We start from the raw sequence: 11,366 nt of genomic DNA, 5'->3' as shown, positions 1-11,366 counted from the left end.
GCGCGTTGTGTCGTTATTCTACATACTTTAATAAACATTTAGATGGGGGTACAGAAGATTCCACGCACAATGGCTTCACCTCCTTGACAAAACTATTCTCATTGTGCCTTGCAGAATGAATTGGAAATAAATTCTCTCTCTCACACTGAAAAGCTTTTTTTCCCCCCCTTGTCACCGCTTCAAGCGTGACAGCTTTGAAGTGTGAGTAGCAGCTCCGCAGAGAGGGAGAACAGACCCTACTCTGGTGAACGTATTGTAACTTGTAATGGCTAAACACGTCTCTTCTGGTCCTCGGGTGTGGGGGGGGCGGGGGGCGAGCTCTTCTCCCTTGCCGCTCTATTTCGTTCCTAGGTCAGCAATTAAGCAGAGTTAGATAAGTCCGGTCTACTGGCATAGGGCAGTTTAACGCAAATTTGCAATTCTTTGTGTAACTAGATTGCTTTAGGCTTTAGTGCTCCCGGGGCCGGGGCTTGCTCGGGGTTTAGTCCCTTTTGCAGCTCGTTGTTACTCGATCACCTCGTACGGTAACAGCCCCTCGCCGGGGGGGCCCTCACACGCTGCGGGGGGTCCGCCAGCACGGACACGCACCCATGGGCACCACGGCTCGGTCACAGACCAGCGCAGCAGCGACCGCAGACCCCTCGTCCCCGCGGCCTCCCGGTTCCCGCTCCCCGAGGACTCACCGCCGCTACGGGCCGGGTTGCGGGGCCATCAGATCGATGTCCGTCAGGTTCCGGGCGACCCAGACGCCAGCGGCGAACAGCCCCAAGTTCACCAGCAGATTCCTGGAAGAGAAACCGGCAGCGCTGGCTCCTGCTCCTGCTCCCGCTCCTGCCCACCCCGCCCCGCCCCGCCCCGCAGCCCCGACCTGCGGAAGTCGTTCCGGTCAGTGGCGAAGCGGTAAGCGCTCCGCAACCACCCGCGTAGCCCCTGCGGTGCTGCTCCGGCCCCAGGCCCCCCTCCTCCTCCTCCTCCTCCTCCTCCTCCTCCTCCCGCCGCTGCTGCCGCCATGCTGCCGCCTCGCGCCGCGCCCGCCGCCGCGCGATGACGTCACTTCCGGTGCGCGGCGCCCTCGTGCAGCGCCTCCGAGTGTGTGACCGCGGCGGGGCGACCTGGCCCGATGCGTGGCAGGGGGGGTGTGTACACTTGGGGGGTCCCCTTGCACACCTCGGCCCCGGCCGATTCCCCACACACACACACAAACACCTCCGGGATCGGGGTCCCCGGGAACCCGGGGTGGCACAAGGGCGGCGCTCTCCGGGGTTGCTGCTGCTGTGAGGGGGATGATGGAAAATGGCAGAATGTCCGAGGCGTGGGGCGGGGGGCCGTGACCCCTCATCCTGTCTGACCCCTCCTCCAAACACTGAATTTTCCAGGTGCTGGACCCCGGAGCCGGGATGGTTGCCACCCGCCGTTGTGCCCCAAAGGACAGCGCTCAGCAGTAAGCACTGTGGTACCCCTGGGCAGGACACTGTTGCCGTGGTTTCATTTAGAAATGTCTCTCTTCTTTCCTCTGTCCTTCCCTGCCCAGGCCTGAGCCTTCACTCTGTTCCTTGTGCCCAACTCCTCCCTTCGACTCCTTCCCGCTCTTTCACTCTGGTTTGAGGATCTCCCCCGCCATGACCCCACTGCCCTCAGCCCCCAGCAAGGCCTGGCCTTTCCCTAGCCCGCTCCGCTGCTCCCGGCAACCCCCTCTCAGCCTTTGTGGCTTTTTGGGAAAAAAAAGCTCTCGGGTACCCCAGGCATCGCTGCCTCCCCCGGGAGGTGCCTGTTTCCATCAGGAGGGGGCTTCCCCACAGCGAAACTCACTTCGTTAGAGCCGTTAAGCCTTGCATGCGTACCCGCTGCTGGGGCACCCTGCGCTGGCACTTACCTCAGTGCCCTGGTACTAACCTCACTGAAATTGTGGACATCCCTGCCTTGATTTCTGCGCTCTTTGATTATGTATTACTGTGCCCACGTGGTTCCACATCAAACAAGTTGGGATGGAGCAGCTGGGGTCACTGAGATGGCTGGTTACCGGCAGGACAGGGCGTATGCTGGGCAAGCTGGGACCAGATCGGTGCACCGAGACGGGGTCTCGACCCTGCACCAGTCCTTGTCTTCTGCGCCCGAGCTCTTGTGCCTGGAAAAAGCAGCTTGTAGGATTGAGATCTGCTAAAGTAACCTGGCCCGAGCAGAGGCGTTCACTGCAGAGCCCCAAACCTGGTGTGGTTTGCAGCTTTTGGGGTGTGCTGTGTGTCACCCCATGCTACGGGAACGGGCAGGTTCTTTTAAGGATCCTCTGTGAAATGAGAACTGGCCACAGCGTTGTAGTTATAATGAGAACTTTATTATGTAAAGATTTTAGCAATCGGAGTAACTTATCCTTACACAGAATTTCTGGCAATTAGCATAGCTTTCCTGTTACTCCTATTTCCCTGCTCACTGCGAGCTAGTTACCCTCCTCTTTGGGGACACCCAGGTCACCAAGCCAGGCTCTGACGTGCACCAGCCGAGGAGCCGTGGGGTTACGAAGCCACTCGACTCCCCAGGGGGACATACTGCGACACTGGCCATCCAGGCTACAGCCACATTTGTCCCTACTGTTATAAGTTGAGAAAACGAGACCAAAAGTTTCCAACCCAATCAGAATTTATTATAATTTCAGCAAGCAAAGTTAGCGAGCAAAAATCAGCGCTGGGCAGCCGGGGAGTCTCCGCTCCATCAACGGCGCCACTCGTCCCTTTTTACAGTCCCTTTTTATATACAGTCTTCTTCCCGGTTGACGTAGTTTCTTTCGGTATACTCTGCGCATGTTCGTTTTGCTGCTAGGGGGTCGCAGGGATGGAGGTTCTCAATCTTCCTTATTCGATCCTCTCAATGTCTGGGTGGAGACTTGCCCTGTGGGGGCTGATTAAGCAAGCCTAACGGCATCTGGGTGGAGACTAGACCTGTGGGGGCTGATTAAGCAGGCCTAATGGTATCTGGGTCTCACCCACCAAGAGGCCCCCAGCATATCCTGCCAAGCAAACAAGCACTTTATCCTGCTGACATTTTAGTGAACAAACCCACCCAATCTATCACACTACTGCTGTGTTCCTTTCCCAAATCCCAAAGAGCTAATTGATCCACCCAGTTAGTTAATTGATTTATAGCTATTAGAGACTATAATTAACTGACCAGCTGGAAAGCTGTGTGTTATCTGCCCGGTGGGAGCAGTGTTGAGAAGCAGCCAGCTCTGATGGGCCACGGGCTGCCCCGTCCCTGCGAACAGCACCGCTCGTTTGTTGTGTTTGAAGGATTTTACTCCACCTCAGATTTTGTGCTTTTCCTTTAATCTCTTCCTTTGCTCCCATTCAGCATCAGCGAGCTCACCCTGAGCCTCTCTCTTCCCCCTCATCTCCTCCCACATTCCTGCAAGGTCACAAGCTCGTCTTTGTGCTCCCTGTCGGTTAGGAGTTCGCATTGCTGGGCAGACCAGTTTGGACCAGCTGGTTATCAAAGCATTCCCAGCCCCCAGCAAAACCTCCCGCTGCTGTCAGACCCTCCCTGACACAACGCAGGTGTTCCTTAAGCATCGGGAAGATGATGCATCTCATCGTGGGGCTGGGCGAGATGTCTGTGCCTTGTACTAACTCATCTGGCCGGCGCTAACGAACTCCCGGGAGCTCCGTTCCCCGTGGGGATGCAGGGAATGGGGAGGAGATGCTGTAGGTGCCTGTTGTAGAGGCTCACAAAATTAGGTAGGTTACAAGCTCAAAGAAAATTAATTCTAGTCAAATACCATTTAATACGCTAAACATGACTAAACTACAGAGTCTGGATGCTGAGCGGAATCAAATACTACACAGCTGACTTAAGCTTAAGTTTTAGAAAGGAACTAACCCAAACGGTGTTTCATTCACCAGTCAAGATGAGGGCTCTAAACCTCGAGGAGTTCCCTCAAGCAGCCTCCCCACCCATGGGGAAAGTCCCCAACTGCAGACCCGCTGCTCCAAAGAGGACTGACTCAATTTGTCCTCCGACAGGACCCCGTTTATCCCCTAGTCGAATCTGGTCTGTGGTCAAAAATATGGTCGTGTTTGTCCTCACTGGCACAGGGGTTTGGCTTTTGGCCAAAGTGTGGTTCTAACAATAGCCAGTTGTGCAACCCTGTTGTGACCGAAATCAGCAGATGTTGTGGTTACCCATCAGCAGATTTGCCAGAACTAACAAGTATTTTTATATTTCACCAAAGTTTGCAAACGCTGTGGCTCGACAGTCTCCATCAGGGTGGGCACAACTGCCACAGTGCCTGGCAGCGCCTGCACCAGGAGATGGGTTGGACTGGCAGCGGGCTCGGGAGAGGGGGGAGAGGGTCCCCCCTTGCACGATGCTGTGTGCCCTGGGGGTGCAGAGCCCCCCCTTTGCACGGTTGCTGTGTGTTCTAGGGGTGCAGGCCCCCCCCCGCATGGTGGCAACAGGGCTGGAACAGGGGCTGCCACCAGAGACTGGTGTGGTGCAGAGTTTGCAGGTTTTGCATCCAATTCTGCTTTAAAACGGGCTTGCTGAGGGATCTTAGATAAGGGGAGGAATTTGGCTGGCCCTGGTTATCAGAGGCTGCTTTAAGAAGTGCTGCCTGTGGTCTGTGCAGCCTCCAGGAAGTGTGTGTGTGTGGGGGGGGTCTGTTGACCCCGATTGCGCTTCCCCTGCTAGCGAGTGTTTATCTTCAGCCGCTGAAATCAGTGTAAGGAGACGCTCTGCAAACAGGAGTAAAAGCTCCCAGAGGGAATCGCAGCTTGGCTTTCAAGGAAGGGAAATCCAAGTGCTCGGCAGGGCTCCAAGGGAGAGCTCCCGGGCTGGGGGGAGGAATTAGCACCTTGCTATTGGTTTGTGTTCAGCAAACGCAGGGGGTGGGGGAGATCCGGCAACCCCAAGGGTGAAGGGCTGCAGGGGGCTGGGCTGGGGTGCAGGAGTCTCTGCCATGCTCCTCGGTGCTTCATCTCTCCAGGCGGTCGAGCTGCTTTCCAGGGCCACCCAGGACTGATCTGCCCAGGTAAAACCCCAGTTTGGGGGTAAATGTGTTATTTCCTCTCGCTAGGTCCCTGCTGAGTGGTGCCTGTGCTGCCGTTAACTCCTGCCAGCCTGGGTCGAGGCTGCGAGTATTAACTGGTGGCACTGGGAGCCCAGTGCTCCGGCCGGGCTGGGATCGGCCAGTTTCGGGTCCAAGCATCCCCTGCTCGCTTATCCCTGGGATAAGCCCTGATTGCTGCGGCCTGGCGGTGAGGAAGCCCCAAAGGCTGCCCCGGGGAGCCTGGGCAATGCTGCACCCGCGGGGTCTGAGCCCTGAGCCCCTACGAGACCCCAAACTCTGCCCATGGCAGGGACACAGCCAGGAGCGGGGCTCGCAGCCCGCGGCAGTGCCGGGCTGGCCGGGTGTCGCAGAGGCTTAGACAATTAGACAGGGGCTACACTCGAAATGAGATTTATTTTAATCAGCATCGGTTTAGTACTTGGACTAACATTGGTAAACTACAGATTCAGAAGGCCAAGCGAAATTCATGCTGCGCAGCTGACGCGGAAGTTCCTAAGTTTAGAATGATGACCCAAAAGTGTGCAGTCACTCACCTTAGAAGGGGAGGGCTCTCAACCTCGAGGAGTTACCTTGGGCCGCATCCTGACCCAAGGGGAGAGTCTCTGACCCAAGGGGAGATTCCCCGGCTGCGGAGCCGCTGCTCAGTTTGGCCTCGGGCGGTTTGTCCCCTCGTCAAACCTGATCTGTGCTCAGATATGGTCACATTACTCATTGACCGAGGGCCTCAATGTTCAAAATGTGTAAGCGACTGTGATTATTATGCAGATGTGACGAGTTACCTTGTGTCATGCTCCAGCAGCTGAGGAGTTTCAGTTTTGTCAAGGCGGGTGCACCTACCGCACTGGGGGCACCCGGCGGGCGCCTTGTCCCTGCTCCAGTGCCAGGGAGGAACAATGGCTCGGCTGGGATCCCGTGGGACAATAGCAGGGTGGTGCCCTGGGTGCTGTGACCCGTGGGGTTTGCACAGGGTGACTGGAACATGGCTGCGAGCAGGCGGAGGCTCAGCCAGGCGAGGGGAGCTGCTTTGGGCACAGTGCGGGGGTGCCAAGGGAGCAACCCCGGCATTGCCAGGACCTGTGTCCCCTCCTGGGCCAGGGAGCAGGTCTGTGTGACCCCCAGCTCACCCATCTCCTGCGGGTCCTCGCTGGTGGCAATGCCCCGTGGCCGAGGTGACCCAGCGCTCGGGGCTCAGCAGGGCTGGGGAGCACTGCAGGGGACACGGGACCGGCAGCCGTCCCGTGCCGGTAGTGACGTCCTGTGGGACGTGCTCACCCACGCCTCTCCCTTTGCAGCTGGATGCTGACGCCCTGGGGGCCTTGTCGCTGGGACTGGGGCCAGGACGAGCTTTTGGCAAGATGTTCTCACAGAAGGGCTACGTGAGGGGCTTCCCCAGGGAAGTAGGTGGTTTTGTGACCCTCTTGCTGCCACGCAGCTGGGGCCGCCGGGGTGGTTGGGAGTGGAGGAGCTTTGTGGGGCAAGGATGGGTGCCCACTGCTCCATGGCTCGGGGTGCTGAGGAGCCAGGAGGGCATCGCCGTGGTCTGGGGAAGAACTGGGAATTGTCTGGGACCTCGACTAGGAGGGGAAGGTGGATGGTCTCCGGGCTTTCCATCCCTGCTCAGCATCCAGCTGGTCCAAGGGCACCAGAGGGTGTGATCCTGCGTTCATCTCCCTGTGCCCTCTCCGCAGCCCAGTCTCAGGCCAGCTGGACGTGCTCGTGGTCCCCAGGACGTCAGGGATCAGCTGCCCATGGAGAACCAGAGGAGAGGCTGGGGCCAATGGCGCCAGGTAAGGGGGCAGGGGCCAGGGTGAGCGGCTGTGCAGCAAGGGAAGATGGCACTGTTGGGGTTCACCTACAAACCCGGGGTAGCCAAAACTGGGGGCTCCTCCAGGAGCAGGAGAGGTGGAAAGCTGAGGGCCACAGTGGGGAGGGGGAACAGCGAGCTGCTGTCCTCACTGGCGGTGATTTGGCGTTGCAGCCCGGTTCCTGGGACCCCAGACCCTTCCCTGGCCCTGACAACTTCCAGGGGAATGAGGACGGGAGATGGGCGTCCTACAACTGTCCCCCGCTGTCCTGCTGGGACAATGGAGAAGGTGACCAAGGACCTGAGGACTTCAAAGAGAATGACTGGGACTCGGTGAGGGGGAGATAGGCTGGGACGGGGATTGCAGCTGTGTGGCTACTCCCAGCCTGCCACCATCCTCACCGGCAGCGATTTGCCATTGCAGTCTGGTCCCTGGGACCCCAGACCCTTCCCTGGCCCTGACAACTTCCACGGGAATGAGGAAGACGGAAGATGGGGAACCGGCGAGGACTGGAGATGGGGAACCGACGAGGATGGGGGATGGTGGATTGATGAGGATGGGGGATGGGGGACCGGCGAGGACGGGGAATGGGAAACCGGCGAGGACTGGAGATGGGGACCTGACAACTGTCCCCTGCCGTCTTGGGATGACAGAGACTACCAAGGACCTGAGGACTTCTTCGAAAAGGGCTGGAATCCGGTGAGGCGGTCATGGGCCGGGGAGGTGGCAGCAGCTACCGGACTGAGGGCAAGGAGTGGGTGAAATGAGGCAGGGGCCGTTCCCTGCCCTGGTGACAAGGACAGTGCAAGGGACAGGTTTCCCTGCACGATGCTGGGAGCAGCAGCAGCCCAGCTTCTCTGCTCGGCAGTCACAGCATCCGCTGCCCTGCTCTGTGTCTAAACCCACCCCCGTCCCTGCAGGAGCAGCAGCAACCTGGCCCCAATGACCCTGCGTGGTCTGGATTCCCCAATGAGGAGCAGCGCCCATGCCGGGCCCCTGCCAGCTTGCTGAGGTGGGTGCCCATGCCGAGGGTGGGGGGTTCAGGGGGGACCGTGCAGCTGTGGGGTGGCGAGCGGGGACACCAGGGCCAGGCTCTGCGCTGGTGCACAGCCAAGGGGCAGCGTTGAACCTGGCCCTGTTCAGGGTGGGGGGATTGCACTGGAGACCCCTTCCAGCCTAAATCCCCCACCCTGGGACTGGCTTTGCTCCCGCAGGGGGAGAGGCAGCTTCCAGAGGAGCTACACGGCCTGGCAGAGTCACGGCCTGAGTGGGAAACGCTGGCAACAGCTTCACCATGGCTACCAAGAGTTAACCTTTGTCCAGCATTTCACATACCCCTGGGCCTCCAGAGGTTTGTCCTGTATGGGCTCCCTGGGGCTTCAAGGGGCCACATCCTGCTCAGCAGCATCTCCTCGGGCAGAGCAAGGAGTTGCTCCCGTTGTGTTTCTCGCTCCACAGGGGATCGGTCACGCTCCAGGCCCCTTCTTTCCCTCTCTGGGAAGAGGCGGTCGGTGCTGAAAGAAGTGCCACGGCGCCCTGATCCTCCCCAGCCACGTACTTCCTCCAAAGATGGTGCAGAGAGCAGGAAGCAGACAGCTCAGGTTGTGGGTTTTTACCCCCCACCATCCCAGCACCCAGCAGGGACCTGAGTTTGCAGGGTCTGAGCCCCACACAGTGCCACCGTAACCCCTAACCAGCGTGGTTTCCCCCAGGGTCTGCTGGCAGTGAGCACGAAGGCCCCGGAGCCCCCCAAACCGGCTGCCCCCCCTCAGAAGAGCACGGCTGCAGATCCCCAGGCTGCGACAGAGGGTGCAGAGCCAGAGCAGGCAGCAGGAGCAACGCCCGTAGGAGAGCAGGCAGGGATGCTTGCACCCCTGGAGGTGCCTGGGCCGATGTAAAGTCTTCCTCCTCTGTCTCAACCAGCCCTTTCGCTCTTCACTTTGCTGTCTCTTTGCCAGGCACGGAAATTTTCCTGACTATTCTCCAGGGATGCAAAGCCCTGTGCTTTCCTTTGGGTTTTAGCACCCTGTCTGTCCCGTCCCCCAGCTCTTCTCCCCAGGATGTGTAGCTGGGGACTGGTCACCCCACGGGGGACCCGCTGGCCTCATGCCATCGCGTGTCCCCAGGTGAAATCGGGAGTGGGCAGCCACGGCCGGAGCCCCTCTGCTTTGGAAACGGAGCCAGCCACGCCGGAGAAGAGCTCTGCCAGCACGAGGGAACACCTTGAGGTACGAGCTAATGCATCTCCTCCTCCCACGGGGGAGGCAGGAGCTCGCAGCCCCCTGTACAAACCCTTTTTTTCCCCTTGTCTGGGTGGTGCCCGCACCCTGGTCTCTGCAGCGCATTGGTGATGCTTTGCACAGGTAGAGCCGTGCAGCCAAAGTGTCCCCGAGGCTGACGGGGGCGGTGGGTCACATCCCCACGGGCCAGCAGCACCCCCGGAGCCTGCTGAGAAGGTCTGCGTGGCAGCTGGCTCCACTGGAGAGGTGGGTGCTGAGCTCTGCCCGTGTTCCCGGGGCCAGCAGCGTCTGCTGAGTGGAGCTGGAGAAGCCGAGGCAGAAGCTGCCCGCGATGGGGTGGGTTTTGGCACGTGGGTGCTGTGTCCCCTACCCTGGGTGAGAGCCCCTCAATGCCACTGCTGCAGGCAGGGGCTGTGCTAGTTGCCCCCGCTCCTGTGCAGCCACTGCCTTCTTCCCCCAACTCCTATCTCTCTCCCACAGCTTCTCGGTGACCTTCAGCCACCCGAAAACTTGCAGGTCCTGCCAGGAGCTACCCCGGAGCCCGATGCACAGCCCAGCAAGGCTTGCTCCGATATCTGCGCTGTGCCAGAGACCTCACCAGGGACCCAGCACCCTCCTGGGTCTGGTGAGACAGAGCCGGTACGGGGTCAGGGTGCCTCCACTCCTCTGCACTCACCCTGAGGTGTCCCCGGGCAGGGCAGGTCCCCTGGGCTCAGGGATGCTGCCAGAGCCCAGGAGCAGCGGAGGGGGATCCCTCTGGCCTCCCCGTTTGCAGGATTAGGGGCTGGGGTTAAAGTGCTGCTTTGTCTGGAGGCAGAGCCCGTATCAGCCCCGGTGCCGGCTGTGCCGGAGATGCTGATAAACGGGAGATAACTGGGAGAAAGGCCAAAAAAATAACTAGAGCCTTGAGAGTGTGCTGGAGCGTGAATGACCCTGGGACTCAAGCTTTAACGAAGCAAACAAGAGCATTGCAGAGCAGCTTAATTACTGCCTAATGGGGAAGAGAAATCTGCTAGCGGGGCTCTCGCTGCCTGGGCTGGGGGCAGAGGGGGGAGCTGGGGGCAGGTCTTACACCTGAGGGAAGGGTGACAAACCAGCCCCCCGGGGAGCCAAAATCCCAGCGGTCCCCCTGTGAGGTGACCAGTTCCTGGCTAGTAACCAGTACTGGCAGCCCAGTTTAACCCCAACATTGCCTAGTCCCTCTTCCCTGCAAAGCAGCTGACCCTTCCTCGCCTTTTCCACCCCCCAGGCTGCAGGCAGCCAGCAAGGGCTCCCAACACCCCCCCCAGCCAGCACCGACCTCCGCTCCGCCGCCGTCCTTGCCAGGAAGGAGGAGATCGAGCTGGTGAGTCCCGGCGGCCCCTGGCCGAGGCGTGTGGGGGCCTGGGACCGGCTGCAGGGTGGAGGGGCTCCCTCGAGGACCCTTTGAACCACGGGGGGAAAAGCGATGCTGGGGGATGAGGGATGTGAATTTTAGCATTTTTGGGGTTACTGGGGAGAAACCGCTCCTGGTGATGGTGGTTGCAGCGAAAGGTGTTTGTGGGCAAGAAGGGATTTGCAGGGGTTCAGATGCTCTCAGGGGGGTTGTGGACCAGCCCCAGGGGAAGAAATAACCCTAGGGAGGGGCTGCACACTGCTGGGGGGGAAGTTTTGGGGTTCCCCGTGCCGACCCCGTGCCGCTCCCCTGCAGTCGTACCAGAAGTTCAGCCTGACCATCGCAGTGGTGGCCACAATGCTGCTGCAGAAGGAGCCCTCCATGGAGGCGGCGCTGGGGCTGGCGCTGAGGGCCAACCTCCGCCAAGGCCGCATTCATCTCCTCCAGGAGCTGGAGGACTTCATCAACAGCTACGACTCGGCCACCCTCAGGCCCTGAGGGGGGGCTGGGGCGAGTGGACGGACACCCCCTCTCACCAGCTGGGGTTGGGAGGGTGAGGGGGGGGCCTGAGAGCGCATCAGGGTGCTTGTGGTGGTGCTGAGCCCTCGGGTCAAGGTGGTACAGACATGCTGGTACCGTCCCACCATCTCTCTTGCAGGGGGGTGCTTAGTTTTAGCCCTGCCCAGACCTGTATGTGCAGTAAAATGGGGAGCTGGTTTTACTGGAGGGTGGTGGGAGGGGGAGCCCCAGCTCCTTGCTCCCTCCATTCCTGCCTCATAGGGATGCTCCCCAAAACCCTGGGGGTCATTCTTGGTTGTAAATTTAAAAATAAACCAGTTGTGATCTTTGCAGCACTTGCTCTGCTGTTGTTCTCGCCCCACTCTCCTGGG

At 59.7% G+C, this 11,366-nt stretch overlaps 2 protein-coding genes and 1 long non-coding RNA gene across 11 annotated transcripts; 1 reads left to right on the top strand and 2 right to left on the bottom strand.

The window, feature by feature from the left end:
- Positions 1 to 5: 5 nt before the first annotated feature.
- Positions 6 to 1,038, bottom strand: TOMM6 (translocase of outer mitochondrial membrane 6). Its single transcript, XM_074850280.1, has 3 exons — positions 869 to 1,038; positions 684 to 785; positions 6 to 347 (listed from the first exon to the last, which is right to left on the bottom strand). Exons 1-2 carry the CDS (start codon positions 1,009 to 1,011, stop codon positions 689 to 691), a joined length of 240 nt encoding a protein of 79 aa, XP_074706381.1. The 5' UTR covers positions 1,012 to 1,038; the 3' UTR covers positions 6 to 347; positions 684 to 688.
- A 32-nt stretch (positions 1,039 to 1,070) lies between these two features.
- Positions 1,071 to 11,327, top strand: LOC141934636 (uncharacterized). 9 transcript variants are annotated; one of them, XM_074850266.1, is made up of 15 exons: positions 1,071 to 1,136; positions 1,377 to 1,441; positions 6,349 to 6,453; positions 6,745 to 6,843; positions 7,035 to 7,193; positions 7,285 to 7,560; positions 7,782 to 7,873; positions 8,076 to 8,212; positions 8,320 to 8,462; positions 8,574 to 8,741; positions 8,988 to 9,089; positions 9,225 to 9,437; positions 9,582 to 9,740; positions 10,351 to 10,446; positions 10,792 to 11,327. In XM_074850266.1, the coding sequence occupies exons 1-15, from the start codon at positions 1,121 to 1,123 to the stop codon at positions 10,972 to 10,974; spliced, it is 2,013 nt and encodes a 670-aa protein (XP_074706367.1). In that variant the 5' UTR covers positions 1,071 to 1,120; the 3' UTR covers positions 10,975 to 11,327. The 9 variants fall into 9 exon arrangements, with proteins under 9 accessions (XP_074706367.1, XP_074706369.1, XP_074706371.1 ...); XM_074850270.1 differs by lacking the exons at positions 1,071 to 1,136; positions 1,377 to 1,441 and adding exons at positions 4,602 to 4,708; positions 4,973 to 5,017; XM_074850268.1 differs by lacking the exon at positions 6,349 to 6,453.
- LOC141934642 (uncharacterized) lies at positions 2,617 to 5,836 on the bottom strand. Its single transcript, XR_012626389.1, has 2 exons — positions 5,590 to 5,836; positions 2,617 to 2,892 (listed from the first exon to the last, which is right to left on the bottom strand). It is a non-coding gene; the product is annotated as an uncharacterized LOC141934642 (long non-coding RNA).
- Positions 11,328 to 11,366: the final 39 nt, after the last annotated feature.

This window comes from Strix aluco, chromosome 25 (assembly GCF_031877795.1).
Source record: "Strix aluco isolate bStrAlu1 chromosome 25, bStrAlu1.hap1, whole genome shotgun sequence".
In the NCBI taxonomy this organism is placed as follows: Eukaryota; Metazoa; Chordata; class Aves; order Strigiformes; family Strigidae; genus Strix; species Strix aluco.
The sequence above is the reverse complement of the archived record's forward strand: the minus strand, read 5'-3'. Positions and strand labels throughout refer to the sequence as shown.

Bases quoted from the DNA above. Each gene is read 5' to 3' on its own strand.
- LOC141934636 (XM_074850264.1), top strand. From the start codon at position 6,036: ATGGCTGCGAGCAGGCGGAGGCTCAGCCAGGCGAGGGGAGCTGCTTTG. The intron at 6,159-6,348 runs GTCTGTGTGACC...CTCCCTTTGCAG, and splicing joins CCTCCTGGGCCAGGGAGCAG to CTGGATGCTGACGCCCTGGG. The intron at 7,194-7,284 runs GTGAGGGGGAGA...TTGCCATTGCAG, and splicing joins AAGAGAATGACTGGGACTCG to TCTGGTCCCTGGGACCCCAG.
- TOMM6 (XM_074850280.1), bottom strand. From the start codon at position 1,011: ATGGCGGCAGCAGCGGCGGGAGGAGGAGGAGGAGGAGGAGGAGGAGGA. The intron at 786-868 runs GTCGGGGCTGCG...TTTCTCTTCCAG, and splicing joins GACCGGAACGACTTCCGCAG to GAATCTGCTGGTGAACTTGG.